General features: G+C 35.9%; 1 protein-coding gene across 1 annotated transcript in view; it reads right to left on the reverse strand.

Moving 5' to 3' along the window:
- LOC128868821 (semaphorin-2A-like) overlaps positions 1 to 23937 on the reverse strand; it is a 145114-nt gene that overhangs the window by 75025 nt on the left and 46152 nt on the right. Inside the window, exon 3 of the mRNA XM_054111354.1 lies at positions 14236 to 14287. Within this exon, the coding sequence (XP_053967329.1) occupies positions 14236 to 14287 (52 nt within the window). The remainder of the gene's footprint in view (positions 1 to 14235; positions 14288 to 23937) is intronic.

Below are 23937 nucleotides of genomic sequence, written 5' to 3' on the forward strand. Positions count from 1 at the left end.
AAAAGGATATTGATAGTTGAAGACGAAGTCATTAGACTGTGGTGATGAGTGCGCACAAGCATACAAGCTCACTTGCATATGTATGCGCTTTAACACATGCACACATTTGTTCTTCTTCATCTTCATCTTCAACTTCTTTTCCTTCTTCAACTTCCTCTCCTTTTCCACTTGCATACTCAAATGCGGTAATGGCCCGTAATGGTGGGAAAAATATTGCCAACCGAGTGGATTGACGTACGGAGCCAACAACCAGCAGCCAGCAGAGCAGCAGAAACAAGAGCTGAAGAATCGTCGAAGAGAATAAATAACTGTAAGGTAGCAGCAAAAATGAGCAAATGAAAGAGCGCCTCAATTGGTCAGCAAGCAATCGAAAATGCATAAGCAACGAAGCGCCAAGTAATAAGCGGCCGTAAAAGTAGAAGGCAAGAAAGTAGGGAAGAAGCAGAGTGGGCATAACTGCAGTCGACAGACGCAGAAAAAATTAAGCAGCGCAAAAAGTAGTTTCAGGAAATAAAACAAATAAGAAGTAAAGTAAAGTAAAGAAATCTGTACAATAAAAAATGCGTAAAATTGTTGAAGCATTACTGGGCATTCATTCAATCGGCACAAGACAGACATCTGTACTTTATTTACATGCTGGCAGACCTGTGTTATGTGTGTGTGTGTGTATAAGGCTATGCGATGTATGCACGCCTTCTGTGTTGGGGAAGTCATTTCAGCCAGTTGCCGTGGCCACATTTTTGCTTAATTTCTTCAAACGATTTCGATATTAAAGTATCGATGGGCAAGGGCAAAGGAGAAGAGCCACGCGGCGGAGAGAATGAGCGAAGGAAATAAATGCTTGTGGGCGTGTCCATTGTAAGGTCGCAGCTTGTGTGCCTTTCGGGCAATTTGTGCATTTTGCATTTTACATCGAATTGCATTTGCACTTTGTACTTAAGCGCATTTTGCAGAATAAATTATAGGAAAACTCGCTGCGCTCTTCTGCTGCTCTTTTTTATCGTTCAACTGCTTCTGTAGGGCAAATGAAAATTTGATTACAGATAAGTGAAATTGAAGATAAGTGAAATTTGCTGAAATTTGTACAATAGGTTGCATATAACAGAACACAAAAAGTTTAGAGCTAAAATATTTATGTATATAAGACACTGAATAGACTGGAAAACTAAAAGGGGGCGGAGGAAGGCAAATTATTAATTTTAGCTAATTATTCAAGTGCTTTGAGCTCTGTGCAAAAAAAATGTTTTAAAACTAATAGACTCTATTGTGTTTCTGTACCTAAACAACAATGGACATGAGAATTTGTCATTGTTTTTGTGTACTCAAGAACCACTTAGAAGGTTGGAAATATCAAAGTCACATTTTCTCTCAGCCACAAAATTAAAATACTCAAAAAAGCTGGTCTTAATTTGAAGGAGTTGATGGAATACTACTTGACAAGATAATTATTTCAGATTTTCAAAGCTTAAAGTGCTTTATTAAAGTTTTGAAACATGTTTGAATATTTTTAAAAATAATTTCAACAATTCTGAAATCTTTTAGGTTAGCTACACAGGCTTCTAAAGTTAAAGGTATCAAATAAATGAACAAAGAAGTTGAACCAATAAAAGAATATAAGAAATAAAAGAATCGTACAGAGAAAGTTTCACAAAGGTATTGAAAATGTTAAGGCGGGAGCCTGCTTTAGAGGCTTCAAAAAATCGATTTTTTTTTTTTTTTGCATAAATGTCTTTCCAACCTTTCCAAGATTGGGTCCTCAAAATTTCAGAAGAAAATTCAAAATATTTTCGAAGTTACAGACGAAATTGTGAGCAAACGTCGAGCAGGTATACGAGCGGCCGGATCGCCCGAAATGCGATTTCTCGGTTTTTTATTTTTACGATTTTTCCTAATTGGCGGGAAAGATAGGGAAAAAGTTAAGAGTCCTATCGAAAAGAGATAACATTGATTGTATTCGAAACTAAATTCTCTTCTAGTTGAACCCAAAAAAGAAAGAAAGTTATGATTAAGAAAGTTATGATTAACCCGCTTTTTAAACAATCTAAAGTGAATTTGTTTTTCCAAAAAAATATTTTTTTTTTTAATTAGCGAAAAATTGTTAAATTTCTCACTTGTTTGATTTTCTTGGTTTAACTGGAAGCTATACTATACTAAAATAAAAATTTTTTTGGGTCTTTTAAAATTGCGACCTGCATCTTTCCCGCCGCACGACACATGCACACTCGAGGCGCCTCGGCAAAATGCTTGTAACTGGCATAATATGACATAAATTTTATTGAAAAAATTTCAGAAGACTGTTGAGATATATAACAATAAAACCTGAAAGTTTCGTTTCAATCGAATATTTCTTTCCTTCCCAAAAATTCGATTTTTTGAAGCCTCTAAAGCAGGCTCCCCCCTTAAGGAATCTGAAGATAGAAGTGAATGAAACAATAAAAATGCATCCAATACAAATTTATAAATGGGAATCATACTTTGAAGAATTATACAAAAATGACACCACATAACAGCGAGCGCTCCATTTTATGATTATGAATCTAGAGAAGTTAATATAACTACTAAGGAAGTTGAACTTGCTGAAGAATAGAAAAGCTCCTGGTCATGACGGTATCGCAAGTGAAATGCTTAAATATGATGGAGAGTATCTTCATCAAGAGATTGCACATCTCTTCAACATTTCGTTGAGAGATGAAAAATTACCGCAAGAGTCGAAATCAAGCGTTACGATACCAATTTTCGAGAAAAGGCAACAAAGGTAATGATAACCCTATGTCACCCTGCTAAGCTCAGTTCAAAAACCTTTCACTAAGATTTTGTTGTCGGAACTCCGTTGTCCTTACTTACAAGAACAAGAGGAGCAGCAAGACTTTCGTCAAAATAGGTCCACAACGGATTGTATGCTTATTTCACAACAAATTATGGAAAAGTCAAGCGAGTTCGATAATCCTGTTTTTTGTGTGTTTTGTTGATCTTAAAAAAGCATTTGATCTACAAACCCATTGTAAGGTCGATATTGACTTATGAAGCAGAAACTTGAGCAGAAAACAAGAAAATGAAGCAATTGCCGCGGGCTACTGAAATGCATGCCCTTAGGGCCACAGCTGGAAAAACTAGACTAGACCATTAAAGAAACGATGAGATAAGAACATAGACAGAGTTGACTGACATTGTAAAATTCATAAGAGCCAAAAGACGAGCTGGAAAGAACAAGTAACACGAGCCGCTAGTAATCGGTTGATAAAAAAAGCTCGAGATGTATTATAAAAACACATAACATAACATAACATAACATAACTTAACATAACATAACATAACATAACATAACATAACATAACATAACATAACATAACATAACATAACATAACATAACATAACATAACGTAACATAACATAACATAACATAACATAACATAACATAACATAACATAACATAACATAACATAACATAACATAACATAACATAACATAACATAACATAACATAACATAACATAACATAACATAACATAACATAACATAACATAACATAACATAACATAACATAACATAACATAACATAACATAACATAACATAACATAACATAACATAACATAACATAACATAACATAACATAACATAACATAACATAACATAACATAACATAACATAACATAACATAACATAACATAACATAACATAACATAACATAACATAACATAACATAACATAACATAACCTAACATAACATAACATAACATAACATAATACATAAGATGCACAGTACTGCTTAGTATAACTTAATGTAGCATGAAATAGCTTTTGTCTCAAAAATTAACTGCCTTTCGGAGGCGGCATAAAACTGGTCCGCCCATTTGTGGAGCAACATCAAGACGCAGCTCGTGCAAAGAAAGGGTGTAAGAGCCAATTATATATATAAATAGGGATATAGAAATTTCTTTGAAATATATTATTTCAAATATGAATTTCCGGCAAGGCAATTTCCCTTCCACACTTTCGGCATCACATAAAAACGCTTAAGTAAATTCCCACTTAAGTATGGATATGGGACGTAAGAAACCAATTCGCCTACTAAGCCAAAGCAAACACTACATTCACACTTCAAACATCATTTGCTTAGCTCGGATAAATTCTTCTAGGAATGGGATAGACGATGATTACACTGAATAACAACCCAAAAATATCTTGTTTGATGATTACATTTTCTAAAGCAGTTTTTCATGCTGATGACAAATCTGAAAACCGTTTTTCTATATCACGTCAGGTTTTTAAGATATTAACATGTCCCTCAAGATTCATCTCCTCGACTCACATCTCGACTTCTTTCCAGAAAACCTAGGTTCTGTTAGTGATGAACATGGTGAACGTTTCCATCAGGACATCTCGGTGATGGAGTCACGCTATCAAAGTCGATGGAGTGCAGCAATGTTAGCCGACTATTGCTGGATGCTTCAGCGCAACATGCCAAATTGTCAGCACAAACGCAAGTCTACAGCCAAGAAATTCAAACCAAACTAACTTTTAATTTAAGGAACTTTACGTTATATCTATGTATTTTACAAGTGTATTATATCTTAAACTATGTGTATTTATGTTAAGTAGTACTCTATTCAGCGATATATGCTCTACTGTGACTTGCCTGCGAGTTGTTTGCTTTGATACAATATTAAACATATATAAATGGCCAATGCCAAATATCTCAACAACGGTGGGTGATAGAGACAAACGGTTTCTATATTTGTAATCAGCATGTCTTACTTGTCTTAAAACAAGTGTTCGTTTCCAAGATATTTTCCGAAAGTTTTTTTTGTTGATCAGTGTTATTTTTCCAAAGTAAAATCCTTTTCTATTCCCATGAACCCTCCCTGCATTTAAAGGCCTATTTGTTTATTGTATGGCATTAGTAGTGGGATGCCTCTGTGTCGATTACTGTTAAACAATACTTCGTTTTTTCTGTATTTGAAAGGCTTCAGCGCAAGTGCCATACTAATCGCAAGGCCCAATTAAGTGTGATAAGTCAAGTGCTAATGTAAGTCATTCAACACTCACAAATTGCTTTTCGAAAATCTCCTTTTTCATTGTACTTAATTGCAAATATTTAGTTAGCAACAGAAATTTAAAATATTACGCCAAATTCTATGCTGGCTCCCAATTGATTTTTTCTGTTTAGTCATCGAGTCAAAATCAATTTTCTTGCTTGCACAATAAACATTTTTCTAAGCACGCCAATGAAAAAATGAAACGTGTACAATTTCTGCACGTAGCCCAGCCAGTAACTGGCATTTTCAAAATGACCTTTCACAGGAACGCACACACACACCTAAAGGACAAAAAAAGGACAAGTCTTACGTATGCTATTGCGCAAGGGAACATACATACATACACATAAAATGCACAAATATATACACAGTCATGCATTCACAAATATTTTTTAAAGAAATTTTCCATTCACAATTTTGTATTCAATGCGCTGCTGCCTCTGTCTGGCCCTACTTTTTTCAAAGTTAGTTGCCTCCATCGTTTCGGAAAATTTCTAATTCCCACTCTAAAAAAAAAATCGAGCAATGATTTTCGTTCCTGCATTTATTTTTCCTTTTGGTAGAATACAGCGCAAACGAAAATCGAATTAAATAAACAAACGCGTAACGTGAGCAAAATACCAAATGATATTTTAAATGACGGCGCATTCAATGGCGTTCGATGCTTTTACCCATCGCTTCTTGCATTTGCTGTTATTATTTTATTTCTTATTTGGCTTTGCAATATGTATTTGTATGTGTAAAATGTATAAAATATATATGAGCTTGTATTAGTATAGCTGAGCTCAGAGGGGGGAGCGGATAGAAGAAAGCACTTTGCATGCCCTGGCAGGCGACTGTTTTCTTTCGGTCGCGCAGTTTTACTTGCATTTGTTTTGTTTATTTTATTCTATAAATTGTTGTTGTTGGTATTTCTAACTGTTGCTTTTGTTAGGGGGTATTGCTGAAGCGCATGTAGTAATGTACACAGTTAGTCATTTCATGTGTATGTGTGTATGTGTACGTATGTACGTTTAACCGGAATTTTATCACGATTTAAATAAAGGCAAATATTTTATGAGTATCCGAGTCCCACGCATGCATGGAAACATACATACATACATACCCACTCTCAAGGAAAATTCCCTAATATGGAACTGGTGTTCTAGTATTGAATTTAGAGCCATACCTCCTACGTATTTTCTTATAAGTAGTAAACTTTTTCTATAAACAGCTGGCACTTTCACACAGCGAAAGTTTAGAATGCGTTCTATTAAAATCGACAGCAAAGCTCATTTACGCTTTGATTTCCTTTTCGGATGACTCGGAACTAAATTTACTACTACCAGCTCCATCCTGGCGTTAAGTTCCACAAATCACCTGAGTAAACAGATACCCGTAAAAGGTCCCACATTTTAAGTGTAACCAACTTCAGACCGCACACGCAGCTGTCTGCTAGTTGGCTAATGACAGTCCAGAGTATTGTTCCCAAGCGCTCGGAAGCCGCCGAGAGTAAATGCAAAAAACAAAAAAAAAGAGGTTGTCTGTAAAGTCGGTTTACTGACGATAGTTTAACGTGATAACGTCATAGGAAAATACTGATTGAATGGTTGCATTTTTCAAAAGAAAATTTTAATTTTATTTGTTTGATAGATATTTTGTATGGATATAGAGAATGAGTTAACATTAACATAACATAATATACTTTAACATAACATAACATAACCCAACATAACATAACATAACATAACATAACATAACATAACATAACATAACATAACATAACATAACATAACATAACATAACATAATTACATGACACATGCACTGTCTTCCAGGCTGAAGCTCTAGCAATTGACACTGCACTTAAATGGGCTCAGAATGAATTGAAAACTGAAAAGCTAGTCATATATAGCGACAGTCGCTCTTGTTTGGAAGCTATCCAAAATCGGAGCAACCCCAATCCTTTAATTGCATCAATTCATCAGCACCTGTACCTTCTTCGCCAGCGACACAGAATTGACTTTTACTGGGTCAAATCGCACATCGGTATTGAAGGAAACGAGCGTGCAGATGAACAGGCAAAAGAAGCAGCAAATCAAGGAGTCGATCCAGTATATACTGCATTTCCCTTAAGCTATGCTATACGGCAAATACGTTCTCAAATATTCGAGTCATGGCAGCAGGAGTATGCCGACGATACCACTGGCTCCATCACAAAGATTTTCTTTCCAATTCTTGAAGATGCGCAACTATACCGACAACTCTTTGGGATATCATTTGAATTGACACAGCTCTTTACTGGCCATGGTTTCAACAAGGCATACTTAAAGCGATTCAAAATCATTGACGAAGACTGGTGCCCGTGTGACCAACTCACTGTGCAGAGTATGCATCATCTTTTGCACGACTGCCCACGCTTTCACAGTGCACGACAGCGAAACATTCTGTGCACAATATGATATTCCAGCATTCAACATAAAACAAATTTCAAAATATCCTAGTTTGATAACATCATTTAATGAATTTGTCAAAAAAATAATTGATAATTTAAAAAACTTCAATGCTTCAAACATTCCTACCTAATGTCTTAATCATAATAGTAATATAGTAGAATAACCATCTAACTGCTTGTATCCAATCGCAGGCATTTTATTTCAGTTAGTTTTGTTAAACTATAAAATATTTATGTAATTGAAAATACTTGTAATCTATCTGAATGTTATACTGCACATATGTATGAAAATATTTGCTCTAGAAAACAAACTAATTGAAATAATAAATTACTCGAAACGCAGTAAGCGCGTAGAGCCCAAGGAAAAAAAACATAACATAACATAACATAACATAACATAACATAACATAACATAACATAACATAACATAACATAACATAACATAACATAACATAACATAACATAACATAACATAACATAACATAACATAACATAACATAACATAACATAACATAACATAACATAACATAACATAACATAACATAACATAACATAACATAACATAACATAACATAACATAACATAACATAACATAACATAACATAACATAACATAACATAACATAACATAACATAACATAACATAACATAACATAACATAACATAACATAACATAACATAACATAACATAACATAACATAACATAACATAACATAACATAACATAACATAACATAACATAACATAACATAACATAACATAACATAACATAACATAACATAACATAACATAACATAACATAACATAACATAACATAACATAACATAACATAACAAATTACCCCGTATTAAAGCACTTATCAACAGCTTTCATTTGATACCCATATTGTACATACACGTCCGAAGGTTACCCGCGTCCACGTTTTGACCTATATCTTGAGACCCTATCTACCAATAGGTATTCAAACTATACGGAAATCATCTTCAATACCTACTTAACAATGTGTGTAAGTTTGGTTTAATTCGGTTCAAAACACGGCGGGTCCACGTTTTGGCATATATTTCCAGACCCTAGTCATCAATAGGTATGAAAATTACGCCGTATTAAAGCACTTATCAACAGCTTTCATTTGATATCCATATTGTACAAACACATTCTAGGGTCCACGTTTTAGTCTCTATCTCGAGACCCTAGTCACGGAGCGGATGGAAATACTCTGAACTAAAGCGTTCACCAACAGCTTCCATTTGATACCCATATTGTACATACACATCCGAAGGTTACCCGGGTCCACGTTTTGACCTATATCTCGAGACCCTGTCTACCAATAGGTATCCAAACTATACGGAAACCATCTTCAATACCTCCTTAACAATGTGTGTAAGTTTGGTTTAATTCGGTGCTAAGACACGGCGGGTCCACGTTTTGGCATATATTTCCAGACCCTAGTCATCAATAGGTATGAAAATTACCCCGCATTAAAGCACTTATCAACAGCTTTCATTTGATACGATACCCATATTGTACATACACAGCCAAAGGTTACCCGGGTCCACGTTTTGACCTATATCTTGAGACCCCAGTCACGGAGCGGCATGAAAAATACTCTGTAGTAAAGCATTCACCAACAGCTTCAATTTGATGTCCATATTGTACAAACACATTCTAGGGTCCACGTTTTGGTCTCTATCTCGAGACCCTAGTCACGGAGCGGCATGAAAAATACTCTGGACTAAAGCATTCACCAACAGCTTCCATTTGATACCCATATTGTACATACACATCCGAAGGTTACCCGGGTCCACGTTTTGACCTATATCTCGAGCCCTATTTCCAAAATAAAATATAATCCATGTTACTCATGGAGGATGTAGCTATCGAATGGTGAAAGAATTTGCAGTTCATTCAATGCAATGAGCAAGGTAACTACATATGAGCAAGGTAACACTAAAGAGCAAGGTAACTACATATGAGCAAGGTAACACTAATGAGCAAGGTAACGATACATTTTTTCGTGCGTGCAGCCTGTTAAATCGAATTATAAGACGTTATCACGTCAAAAAACCGTAATGGATTATATTTGGCTGGAAAATCACAACCAGCGATTGTTCGTGAGCTGGAACACTTTAAAGTAAATACAGTTTTTTTTTTATCACATCATTATTCGTTCCAATGCAATTGGATTGGTAGCATCGCGAAACGTCGTGAAGGTGATCATCAACGTCACGTGAAATGGTTCAAAAAGTGAACAAGCGACTTGAGCGAAATCCCCAAGTGCCAAAAAAATAATCTCAAGTCAAGCCTTACAAGATCCAAAATGGCGATTGATCTCACACCAAAGCAGCAACAAGTCAGACTTGAGAGAACGAAGGAGATGCTTCGCTTGGCCGAAAGCGGTCAATTTCCGAACATTGTGTTCTCTGACGAGAAAATTATTCTAATTCAGCAATTCGTAAACTTCAAAAGGATAGGGTTTATTTAACCGACCATTCATACGAGAATTTGAGTTATCGATTGGCCACCAGGAGGCAGCACCCGCCACAGGTAATGGTCGGGGCCGCTGTAACCGCAGATGGGCGCTCTCCAATCATTTTCATCAAGCCTAGCGTCAAGGTAAATGCGAAATATTATCGGGAAAGTATTCTGGAAGTTGCTTTGAAGCCGCTCGTGGGCAGACAAACATTTCAGTGGCAGACCATGGACGTTTCAACAGGACACGCCACCGTCTCACAAAGCTCGAGTGAACCAAGAATGTCTAAAAAGCAACGTTCCGAACTTCATAACGCCCACAGAATGGCTCTGAAATTCAACACACGGGAATCCGATGGATTATTCTCTTTAGGCCATTTTGGAGAGCAAAGTCCGATCTAAAAGATTCACCAGTCTCGAGGCGCTGAAAAAAGCCATTGTCGGCGAGTGGGCCAAAATACCTGCCAGTCACATTCGGGTAGCTTGCGATTCGTTTCTGGATCGTCTCAAGCCCATAATCAAGGCCTATTGAGCAAAAGTAAATTGATTCTTAATTTTGTATTATTTTAAATATGAATACATTCTTTTAATTGAATAAAAGTAATTTTATGAATTGAATTGATTAAAATTAATTTTCCAAATTAAATGTTTGGCCTTTTTAGTTGGTTACACTTCGAGTGCCGGACCCTGTAGCAATGCTGATAAGTAACCCTGTGGTAAAAAAGAAAATTATGAGTTGAATTTTGTTTGCCACGTCACTTGGGGATTCATCAGCCAAATTCCGCAACACTATTTCACATGTATTCACACACTCGGCCAATCAGTCATTGTTCAGATGGCAAGAAGTGTCATTGGTTGATTTTTTTCATACATATATCACCAATCTCTGTTTTTTTCTAAACACACCTCAAGTGACGTCAGGCTATCAGTTGATTGTGTCAAATTCGCTCAGAGTCGAATAGCGAACTGCTAAAGAGCGCAAATTTGAAATCTTCTCACCATGAACCTGATGAACTCCCTCTCCCTCCTCCCTTTTTCTATTCCTCCGATCATGAACACAATTTTACAAAAAACTTCGAAAACAGGTAAAAGGAGACTTCACTATAAAAATAGTCAGCAAGCAAGAGTGATATTTGGGTAAGAAATGAAACAGAATTATAATACCCTGCCATTTAGTGGATATTCATGCCACTATTTAAATAATAGTAAAAAAAAAAGTAGGACTGACTGCCAAAGATGTATAACAGTGGTACCACAACGTTCTTTGAAATGAAAGACCAGGCCGTTCGCACAGTAAATTATTTCCAGAACATATTGATTAAATAGTGTCTTCCTTAAAAACTACGGCGAATTTTGTGTGTATTGTAGGCTGTATACTAAGAAATTTAACGGCCTGTTAAGAGTTCTGCGTGACTTTATGCAAAATCGCAAAGTAAAAGTAAACTAAATATCCTTTTCATGAAATTTTCCATAACCGAATTGCAAAGTGGCTGGCCTATGTCCTCGATAGCCTCACGAATTCCATCTTTGAGGTATTGAATCGACCCTGCCTGGGCTGGTGGCGTAGACCTTCTTTTTCACGTGGCCCCAGAAAAATGTTGTTAAATCACAAGATCTCGGTGGCCAATTGTGATCACTTCTTCGAGAGACAACACGGTCCGGAAATTTTTCCCGTAAAAGTTCAATTGTTTCTTTGCTTGTGTGACACGTAGCGCCGCACAGTGCGGCCGATTCCCGAAAAGCTGGCCAAAACTCAAAAAATTAAGTAATTGATTCAAAATTTCTTACTCGGGGGTTGTCGGGGTCGCTGATTACGAATTTGATCTTAAAATTTTGAAAATCCACCCCCTTCCACCCCTATTGGCCACCCCCTCACGTGAAATAGCGAATATTCAAGAACATAATCAAGATGCATGTTAATTTATATGTTTTCGGGGTCGCTGATTAGCAAGTGGTAGCAGCTGAATCTTGTTTTATTCAGTAACCATTACTTTTTTGAGTAACCTTTAATAGGTTTCAAAGCAGCATATGACGGCGTTGTATTACTATACAGTTTGAAAACTCAAATTTTATAAAACAAATTGCAAAAAATGTATCTACGTATTGCTGCAGCTAAAAATTTTGTGTCGAGGTATTGATATGTACTAAAGATTTCTCGTATTTTACTAACCTTCCGAAGATGATTCCATTTGGTTTTGTTCAATTTACTCCATTACAAAATCTTTCAAATGTGTACAACTTTCACTATTCATCGACAGTAATACGATGCTCAAACGAAGGCCACGTTGCGACTGAAAATACAGAGGATACTTAGGGTACAGGACGTTGCTATGAACGGTTTTCACTACTCAAGGCATTACTGTAGCCAACCCAAAGACAAAAAAACTCTATCTAGAAACTTTTTTTTTCGACTTTTGGCCAACTTTTTGGGAATCGGCCGCACTGTGCGCCGTCTTATTGAAAACAAACGTTGTCTAGATCAATACCATCCAATTCCGGCCACAAAAAATCGTTAATTCTCTCTCGATAGCGATAGATAACACCTGTTATTGGAAAACCCTTTATTTATTTGTCCTATTTGCCATACTGAACTGACTGGGAACCATGCGATTGTATTTTGCGATGAATCGAATGAATGAAAAACGTCAAGAATTGAGGCTAATGTGATTACCAAACTCGCGTGATAACTTGGAAGAAGAATCGTAACGAAGTGACTGATAAAAACATTTGTCACAAAAACTGTTTATCTTTGTAAAAGCTCGATTTTCGTTTAGAGGGGATTTACTTTGTAAGAAGGGAATATTTGCACACTTCCAGTGTGATACCAGTGAGGAAGTTTAAAAACGGAAAACTTTCTTTACCCGATTCTCATTAGCTTTTCTTCAAAACTTCTGTAAAAAATTTAAAGCATTTGACCATATACTCCTTTTTTCAAAGTAAATCTGCGCCAGAAATGTTAAAAGGTATCATTTGACTATTGAATTGTTCAAGTGGCAGCAGTTAAAATTTGTGACACAGCAAACAATTCAAATAAATATATTTGAAAGAACCTCAAAAAATGTCAAGCCTTTTTTAAAAAGGCACTTAAATTGAAAGATAAGCAACGCCAAACCTGACAACTGCATGGCGGAGGCAGTTATCGCATACGTCCACTACGCTAAAATGGGCATTGCATCGCTCAGAAAATGAGTAAGCAGCAACTTCCAAAGCCCACAACAAAAATAAAAGCCAGCACATGCTGGCATATGTGTTAATATACTTGTATGCCTGGCGCACTCCCACACATAGATGGCGTGTACATACAGACCGAGATTTACACAATGCCGACATTGCGCCTTGCCATTACACCCTGTACGTTGTGCATATTACGTATACGCTCCGTTGATGTCAGCAACGCATCTGCAGCCTCTGCCTTTAAAGCAAAGCAGTGCACACAGCAGTCCAACCGCATGCACTGCATCTGCATTGAGATAGTCAAGGAGAAGGAATACAATTCACCTGTCTCCTCGCGCAGCTGACTACTGCTTTAAGGCACATTTCGATTTTTCATACTTGCGAGGAGCTGCACGACTCTGACCCAGACAACCAAATCACGCTGCTGTGGTCGAACCAACGTTCTAGTCGAGGAACAGCTGGCATTGCTTAGACTATCCTGTGTGCGGCTTCTTTGTTGCTTCAATGTCGTTGTTGTGTTTTGTTTTTGTTTGCTTTTGCTTGTTTCTGATACTTAGCCGGCAGTGCTTTGTGTTTGCATTTCAAACTTGAGTTGCCTTTTGCGGCAGCATAACTTGAAAACCAAGCCAAGCATATGCTGCAAATAACCATTGAACCCTACTACTTTCTCTTCTACTTTTACGATTTTATTCGTATTCCAAATCAACTACACTATTTCACTTTTTCAATTTCTTTAACTTTCCGCCAGCCACTACAGTCGAGTAGCTGTGCGGGCGTGTTTTTTACGTACGATGCATTTCTCTATTTCTTTTTTGCTAAATTTCATCTTATATTTCTTTTTTTCGACTCAAGTGAAATGTCTTCTTTAGTCGAGCTACTTGATTCACTTCCTGTTGTGGCTTTTGTATAGCTGCTGGCGCGATTCCACCAGCATTTGCAGCAAAGCCGCGTTGCTTTGGTTGCTTTGGGAGCACTTTCGCAGAAATGTTGCTTTGATATTTTACATTCGCTCGAGCATAAGAATTGCTGTTGTATGCATTTTTATTTTATGAAATTTATTTTCATCTTTATTTTTGATTTTTTTTTTTTTGTTTTTGGTTTTTCATATATCTTGGATGTACTTACCTCACAAATTGATTGACTAATATTTTGTAGATTTAAACGAAATATGCGATCCCTGCAAAGAAAGTTGAAAAAGAGAGTTAACTTAGTGGAAGTTTTAGATAAATTTATAAAGCTAATTTAAAACAAAGTTTATGCTTGGAATAAATGCCATAAAAATATTTGTTCAGTATGAAATGAGCGATTCAAATTTTTTCAAATGAAGTGCTTTATTAAAAAATGTTGGAATATTTATTCCAAATAATAAACTCTATTGGGGTTATAGACCTAATGAGCACTTACATCGTTTTTGCCTATTTGGCCGAACTCCTCCTCCTATTTCTGGCATATGCCTGAAAGCTTTTCGACAATTAAAGAGACCTACAGTTTTATGCCGCCCCCGAAGGGCAGTTGATTTTTTATGAAGAGCTTTTTCATGGCAGAAAGACACTCGGAGGCTTGTCATTGCCTGCTGAGGGGCAACCGCTATTAGAAACAACTTTTTCTATCATTTTGGTATCTCACGCACGGAGATTGGAATCTATGCACCAAGCCCATTCGGCTACGGCGGATAGTTTTGAAATTGAAATTTGAATAGATCGAGCCATGGCTCTTAAAACAATCAGACTAAAAAGCCCACTGTATTTAGAGCTCTGGAAAGAGGGTAGATACTCGAGGAGCGAAGGAGAAAAGTGTCAGAGAACGAGATAGGAAAGAATAAAGAAAAATATTCTCCAGATTTGCGAAATAATCTGGAAAATTCTCACAGGGCTAACTATCTCTATCTCTGTCTCTATTCTTTTCTATCTTTTTCTCCCTCTTTCCAGAGCTTTAAATCTAAATCTGTTAATAAAGTGTGGTTAAATCTTAAGGGCCGATGTTAAATGTAAACCACACCTAAACGTCAAGTTTTTTTCTACGTTTCATTCGACATTTTCCAATTTCAGACCAATTCAATTTGAGCCATGGAAAGATACACAATCGATCAATGGTCAGAATGGTAGCAGGAAATGGCAACAGTAAATTACCAATTTTCGAAGAAAATCATCTTCAGTGATGAGGCACATTTTCACCTCAGTGGATTCGTCAATATGCAGAATTGCCGCATTTGGGCGAATGATAATCCATTGCCGAGAAACCAATGCACCCACAAAGAGTGACTGTTTGGTGCGGTTTATGGGCCGGCGGCATCATTGGGCCGTATTTTTTTCAAAATGAGGCCGGTCAGGCAGTTACTGTGAATAGTGTTCGCTATCGTGAGATGAAAACGAACTTTTTATGGTCCGAATCGGAAGATATGGATGTGGGCAATATGTGGTTTCAAGAGGACGGTGCCACTTGTCACACAGCTAAAGAAACAAAGGCTCTTTTGCGCGAAAAATTTGATGGAGAAATAGTCTCCCGTCGCGGCGATGTTAATTGGTCGCCAAGATCATGTGATTTGACACCGTTGGACTTCTTTCTTTGAGGTTATTTGAAAGAAAAGATGTACGTCGATACGCCAGCAACAATGCAGGAGCTAAAGGCTGAGATAATTCGGCACATTAACGGCATAGAACCTCAATTATGCCTCAGCGTCATCGAAAATTTGGACCATCGGATGGAGGTGCGCCACCGAGGCCGCGGCGGCTCTTTGGCCAATATTTTGCTCCACACGTAATTGAGCGATACGAGTATTATCATAATAAAGAGAAATAATAATAATTTCTGAAAGAAATTCTATTTTATTTAAAATCAACAGCGGCCCTGGAAACTTAACCACCCTTAACATCAAAACGTGCTGAGTGAGATAATCGTAAATGTTAAATGTCCCAACGAAAATGTCAGTAGTTATCGCTTGATAGTAGTAGAAGTGCTCTTGGTCAGAAATATAAATAGCAACCCTCGTATTTACATAAATGATAAACGCAGTGTGATACACTAATGCCTTCATTTCAATACTAGCTGCCTTTCGACAAATAATAATGAACTGCCAAGTTGGTTTTCGGCTTCCCATTTATTACAGAGGCAATTGAAAATACTTAGAAAGATAAAAGAAATTAGTTTTCTCCAATATTTATTTATTTTCGGATGCTTAAAACAAGTTTTGAGTTACTAGTTGCCATGTCATTTATATGAAACACTTTTAATGGCATTGTAAAATAATTTCAATTCCTATGAGCAAAAGTAGTTGAATAAGAAAATTTACTAATTTTTATGGCTTGCAGTAAAACTCACGTACTGTCACATTTCAACGCCTCTAGTGTAGATTTAAGCAATTAGTGGACTTGAGCTTTGGCCTAACGAATAGAAACTCCGCCTAAGCCACTGACAGCAAGGAAGTGCTCAGCAATATTTTACAAGCAGCGAGCAACCAGTGATAAGAGCAACAATGAAATAAGTACAAGGGCGTTTAGTGTAAGGCAAGGAGGCGAGGAAATGTAAGAAGAAACGTCCGTTAGCGGCATTAAATAGTTGATGGCATTGTTTTTGAGAATTATTACTGACGGTCAAATTGAGTACATATACAGTAGTGTACAAAGTTATAGCAGCTTCTATGCGGAGTAATGAATTCAACTCTTTGGTTTAATAAATAATTTATTTCTATTAAATATTAAAAGTTAGTTTTTAAAGTCTAAGGATTTGGAATATATTTACGTATAGAAATATAACTTAGTACGCGTGCTTTGAAATGGCTAGATGGTCTATTACTTGAAGAAGTCTATGGTAAATTAAAAACGAATTTTTCTAGAAATCAGATTTCTCGCACTTTAATTGCGTTTTTCGTTTAAAACTCTTTGAGGAATCTATCAGAGACTGCTTTTCAACACAAATTTTTAAAGGACTTAATTTTCAACAGATGTATTGATGACTCAGAATACTTACGAAATCGAAATAGTAAATGGAATAAGGTCCTAAACATCTATTTCATAGAACAATTTTACTAAGATATTTTTAATTCTGCTATTGCTACATTTTTTTTTCAAGTGAAACTTCTTAGGCGTCGATGACCAGCGCGAATGGAGAGGAAAATTTCAAGGTCATGCAACGTTTTGGGCGCTTTCGCTTCGCGAGAGAGAAAAAAGATATAACGTAGAGGAAAAGGAGAGAGACAGCTATACCTTATATACGTATATCTTAGATACCCCAATTTTTTTGGCGTTTTTTTGGTGCCTACTTTTTGGCGCTTATTTCCGTTTCCTGGCTAGTGCTTGTGGGTATTATAAGGTGCTATTCATTCCAGCGTTGGATTAATTGGTAATTGCGGTAATTTGTGCCGTTGCTGCGGTCCTAGAATCGCTGCATTTGTGCGGGTGATAAACGCTCGGAGCGGTGCGCGTTGCTGCCATGGTTTGTGTCCGGCGTTTACCCACACCGGTCGACCGGTTTTCCGTTTTTTGTAAATTTTGTTTATTTGTATTCTCTGCAAATGTTGTGAATTTATTTAGATATATTCTTTCTCTCTCTTTCTCTCTCATTCTCTCTCACACCTCTCTCCCTTTCTTTGTCTGCCTTGAAAGTTTCACATCTGTTATGTGTACCTCGCTACACGTACAATTTTATATTTGTTTCCATCAATGAAGATTTTTTAAAAGTTTCCTTCGACATGTGCGTGGGAAAAATTGACTGAATGGCTGGTTAATCCTCGATGCTGATATGGTCAGCGAGGTCACAATGCTGGACAAAGTGCCTAATCGATTCATTCGTGGATGTCTTAAAATCACGCCATATTGGCATGTCCAGAGCAAGCCTGAATCAGATATGACAAAAAGGAATATGACGAGGAAGCCAAGTCGATCAGAAGACACATGGGCGATGCAAAAGGAAAGTGATTTGAAACGTACGAACTTAAACACCGATACGAGCCAGAATCATAGAATATTTCCCCGACAGTCGGTTCTGCCTTACCGGAATGAGCCGGATTTATATCCGGCCAAGGCCTGTCACTTCAGCAGCAGTCCCCATATATGTACGGGGAATGTTTATGCTGCTACAACAACAACAACAACAACAGGATCATAGAATCTGGAGATTACGTAATAGGAAAGCTGGCCCCAAGTGAAGTGGCATAAAAGCAAGGAAGTAAAAAAAGAGGTTAGTGCTCGATAAACATTGGCTGTCATCGGGTTCAATGCATATTTTGGGCAGAAAAGGAAGTAAAAAAAGAGGTTAGTGCTCGATAAACATTGGCTGTCATCGGGTTCAATGCATATTTTGGGCAGAAAAGTAGCGAATAATAGGAAAGATTGTTTCTAATACCGGAGACAATGGCCAACTTCCTACTGCATTGCTGACATGAGGAAACTAGTCATAAAAACACACTCACTGTGCGGAGGTGGCATAAAATTGTGAGGAAATCTATTTGTTTATTATTATTTATATCAAATATATTTCTTTCCTCGTATATTTTATTTGCAATCTTCCATTGTGACTTGGAGTTATTACTAATATACTTTACATAAAGGAATGGCTAGCCTCTAATGAGAACTACCCTTATATACCATTTACGTCTATAATTCTTTACCTATTAATTATAAAGTGTGACAACGTTTTAACCTTTGAGTTGCTTTTTTTATGCCCACTACTGTATATTCACATATCTTCGCTAAGCTGTCACTGAGAGGAAGAGCGCAAGAATGCAGGCCATAACTCACCAGTACACAAAGCATTCAACACACACACAAATAAACACTGTGTTGTTCAACACAATATACAGGGCAGCCAGCTGAACTGATTTATGAGCGAAAGGTTCGGCAACGGTCAAGTAGAAAACTTTTTAATTTTCAACTTTTCACTTAACAAATGTTGAAAGGTTAGCGGCAAAAAGAAGTTCAGCAGTACAAAATACAAGCACAGTAACAATTTGCTTGTCGGAGAAGTGCGAAAGTGCTTTGCCGAGCCGTTTGCAATTTGCAATAAATTTCTCGCACCACTTTAAAATACATAAATTAATTTTCAAGGGAAATGAATTTAAATTGCATAATAAATAGAAATGTATTTATTCGTGGGCAGGATATACGCAATATATAAAAATTAGAGCGATTTTTAGCTCTTGAAAAAATGCATGCCTCTGTATTTATGTATGTGTATACTTCTGTAAGTACAGCAGACAAACAGGGGGAAAAAATAAAATAGAAACTGTTAACGGAAATTCGAAATTCTACACTAAAGTAAAAAAAAAATCCCTACCGTCGCAGTATAACCAATGCTGCACTTGAAATGCCATATCGGAAGAAAAATAATAATTTTTGCATCAGTTCCAACCGAAAGCAAAAATCCTGTTGCGGAGAAATGGACCGAAAGTAAACGTTAATGCACTCAAATTTATTCAAAGTAGTTAATATCAGCGAAAACTTTTACTTAACTTAAAAAATGAAATGTATTACTTCGGAAGGAGTATTTGGAAGTAATCTAGAAACATCACATAACCTTTACAACAACCAGTGTCAAAATGTACTGATTTTGCATTAGGTATTTTATTAAGTTTCCCTAAACGTGTCGTTGTGTTTTTTGTACAAAATTTTCTGTTCTAATTGTATTGCAATGAAATCTACTACAACGAAGAGCTAGCATAAAAAAATATGACATTTAAAACTTAAACTAATCTTGCCATACCCAAAAGACACTACATTTTCGTTATATCTACTATAGGTGCCAAGCCAACCAGTTTTCTCAGCGACTCTCGAATTTCTTCTAAAATACAAAAATTGACAAGCGAAGATTTATGCAATCTAAAAAATTAGATGGCAATCCAAATGACCTATTTCGTTTAGTTAGCTAAGTTTACTTAAGTTTTTAGACTAAAGCTTATGATTTTAATATTTAAATTATTTTTTGAAATTTCTTAAGTAATTAGAAAAAAATTAGACACAAAATTAAGTGGCAACCCAATTCGAAATATGTGTTTTGAGACTAAGGCTACCTATTATAATGTTTAAATAATTTTTTCAATATTATTATTTTTTTTATTTATATAAATATTTTTTCTTAAACTAAATCTCACAATTTTGATAATTTTTGGAAAATTCAAAAAACAGTATATAAAAAAACTAGGTGGTAACCCTATTCGAAATATGGGCTTTTAGATTGAAGCTAATGATTATAATATTCAAATTATTTTTGAATATTTTGAAATAATAAAAAGAAATTTACATATGAAATTAGGTGGCAACCCAATTCGAAATATGTGTTCTTAGACTAAGGCTTATGATTCTAATATTCAAATTATTTTTAATATTTTTGAAAAATCACGTACATCACGTAGGTGGGAACCCAATTCGAAATATGTGCTTTTGGACCAAGGCTTATGATTATTAGGTGAGAACGCAAACAAATGATTTTTGAATAAAGCTCATGATTATACTATTCAAATTATTTTTGAAATAATAAAAAAAAATTTACATATAAAATTAGGTGGCAACTCAATTCGGAGTATGTGTTTTAGTCTTAAGCTTAATATTATAAAGTTTAAATCGTTTCTGCAATATTTGTTAGGTTTTTTTATTTTTATAAAAAATTGGGTGGCAACACCGCTCCAAATATATGTTTCTAAACTAAATCTGATAATTATAAAATTTAAATTATTTTTAAAATTTTTAGAATAATAAAAAAAATGTATATAATAAAATAGGTGGCAACCCTATTCGAACTATATGTTTTTATATTAAAGCTCATGGTTATAATACTCAAATTATTTTTGAAATAATTAAAAAAAATTTACATATAAAATTAGGTGGCAACCCAATTCGAAATATGTGTTTTCAGACTAAGGCTTATGATTATAATATTCAAATTATTTTTGAAATTTTTGAAATAATTAAAAAAAAGCTTACGTAATATACAAAATTAGGTGGCAGCCCAGTTCCAAATATGGGTTTTAGACTAAATCTAGTAATTAAAATATTTAAGTTATTTCAAAAATCTTTCAGATTTTATTTTTCAAATAAGTTAAATTAGATGACAACCATTTACAAGTATTTTCGAGATTATCACCAATCTGAAAAACATGGAAAGTAAAATTATTAGGCCCTAGGCTCTATTTTTGTGCATTCGAAACTGGTCAGGGAATGCCTGGTCTCCCTCTCGATTGCATCAGAATTCTTTGATATAAAGACAATTTTGGTGCCTGGTCACAGTAACATTGCTGGAAACTGCGAAGCCTACGAGCTGGCCAGACAAGGGACCTGTGAGGTAATATGCCAGCGAAAGGAGAGGATCGGGATCCCCTTGACAACCTGCCCTCTACTCCTGAAAGGATGAACTTTGCACCAACTCAGCGAGCGCTGGGCAAGTGCACGAACGTGTAAGGTCGCGAAGTTTTTCTGGCCACGTTTGGACAGGAGGCGTTTGAGGGATATTCTGAGGATGGCAGAATCTCATCTCTCAAATTTTGTGGGCATCCTCACGGGGCACTATCCACGGGGTATAAATGCAGTGAGACTGGGAATTACTTCGCGTCCTTTTTGCGTCAGATGTATGTAGGGTGGGGTGGAATCATCTCAGCACCCGCTTCTTAGCTGCCCAGCTCTCGCTGGACTTAGATTCAAGCATCTTGGTTCTCACTTCTTTTCTGCGCCTGCTGATATAGCGGGTTTTGAAAACTAAAATCTGATGAACTTCATCAGCAGCAAAAAGAGGCTAACACAACCGCAAATTAGTCACCGTTCATAGTCCACAAATACCCAACCCTTTCGTTCTATCGTTTTTTTTTCTTCACCTCTTGCAATGGTATCACAAAGGATGAACCAAACTTCTTTCGTCTAAGTGGGCCCACTCTCTGGGCAACCATTACTACCTAACTTAACCTACTTAAGATAAGTACAATGTAAAATTTGTGGGAATGTTCATTCATATGTAGTTTGGAATTACTTTTATTATCTAAATGTCAAATTTAAACCAAATCCTGACAAAAAAATTAGCTTATTAATATAATTTTGCACTAAAAGCTAGGTGCTAGGTCTTTTATCTTTAAAATGATTCTATTTACTCGATCGCTTATTTTTTAACCTTGGGAACCCTTTGGCTGCTTTAAATGGAGGCCTACAGTTTTAAGCCGACTCCGAACGGCAAATGGTTTTTTGTGAGGAGCTTTTTTATTGCCTGCCGAGGGGCGAACATTATTAGAAATCCGAGAAGCACGAGGATTCGAACATATGCGCTTCCGAAATATATGAAATATGCTTCAAATTCCATTATTCAAAACCTTTTAGTAGATTTTTAGTTTGATATGCAAATAATTTTGAAATGGGTGGCAATCTTACTCATACACAGAGGATATCAGAGAAATCAATTATCTTAATAGCAGTGGAAAGTAGAGAATTATCTGAACGCAAAAGTTCCTTGAAGTCCTAGTTATAATTTTCGAGACTCAATTGAATAATTATTTTATATGAAATATCAAGTGACAACCTCAATAAATATAATTTAATTATTAAAACCTTTAGTGCACTCCTTTTATGTAATGCAATATATTTAAAAAAAATGTTAAGCGACAATTTCATATTAAAAATTGGGTGGCAACTCTGATAAAATATTTCACTATTAAAAGCTTGTAAGATGTCCATAAAAAAATATCTAAAATTTTTAAATAACTTTTAATAGGTCCCAACCCTAATTTAATTTAATTTAATAAAAAAACGCTCAAAATCCGGTTAAGAATTAATTTAAATAGATTCAAATCGAACCCAAATTTAATATTTTCTGCTCTGCACTTGATTGCAAAACGATATCTCTAAATTGCGCGGATTTTCGTTCTTAACTATTTTTACTACTACTCCACGTAGAAGTAACTCTGCCGAAACCAAACATTTGTTAGCTGTCGCTTGTGTGGGATCAGCAATTCCCATAGACGTTCGCATATTCTGCTCGCTTCTTCTTGCTTCTTTGTTGCTTTTTTCATTCATTTTGTTCGAGGTCATAATGCGGCTAAATTGTTCTCCAACTGTAACCATTAATCTTCATTTCGCTGATGCTCTTCTTTAAGTAGTCACTGGTATTGAAAGGAAGTGGCTACGTAGACAGAGGCGGGAGTGGTGCAGCTCTATGTATGCACATAGGAATGTACGTACGCGTATCTAAGCGAAATACTGTGAAATCGATTGGTATAGAAGAGCAAACACATACTAATGTGTTTGTGGAAAACGGTAGCAGGGGAAATGCTTAGGATTCAGCAGCAACTTTGTTTATTATTACGAATAGGTTATAGAATAGTTACTACTTATCTTACATAAAAAATAGGAAAAGCCTTACAAAAGGCCTAGTTCCATATTCATATATTCACATTTCACATATTCATTAAATTTCTGTAGACTGCTGTGAGGTGGGTACAGAGTATGCGAGATTAGATGGATATGCGCTGATCATAAAGAGCTCAGGCAATGCGCAAACCTGCAGCTGAATTCTATTAAGATTTAAAAGCTTACTGTTATGCTTAAATTTAGCCATGAACGATTCGGCAAATGGAATCATAATATTTAAGAAAAAAAATTGCTATAACTTCATACCTGAGAAATTTACTGAATTTTCATCGAAATTTTGGAGATGAAAACTCCCGTTCCCTAGTTCAGTTAAGCAAAATTTTCATTCCATTTTTTCATGAAGGTAGGTAGCTACTCATTATTTACAAGTGTTCAGCTTGCGCTTGAAGAGCTCACCACAAATGATTTTCTTTTAAATGACCTCTACGCTCGTCGTGGCCAGTTATTAAACCTTTGCGTCTCATATGCACTTGAAACTATTATTTCATTT

The sequence above is a fragment of the Anastrepha ludens genome, chromosome 6 (genome assembly GCF_028408465.1).
Source record: "Anastrepha ludens isolate Willacy chromosome 6, idAnaLude1.1, whole genome shotgun sequence".
NCBI lineage: Eukaryota > Metazoa > Arthropoda > Insecta > Diptera > Tephritidae > Anastrepha > Anastrepha ludens.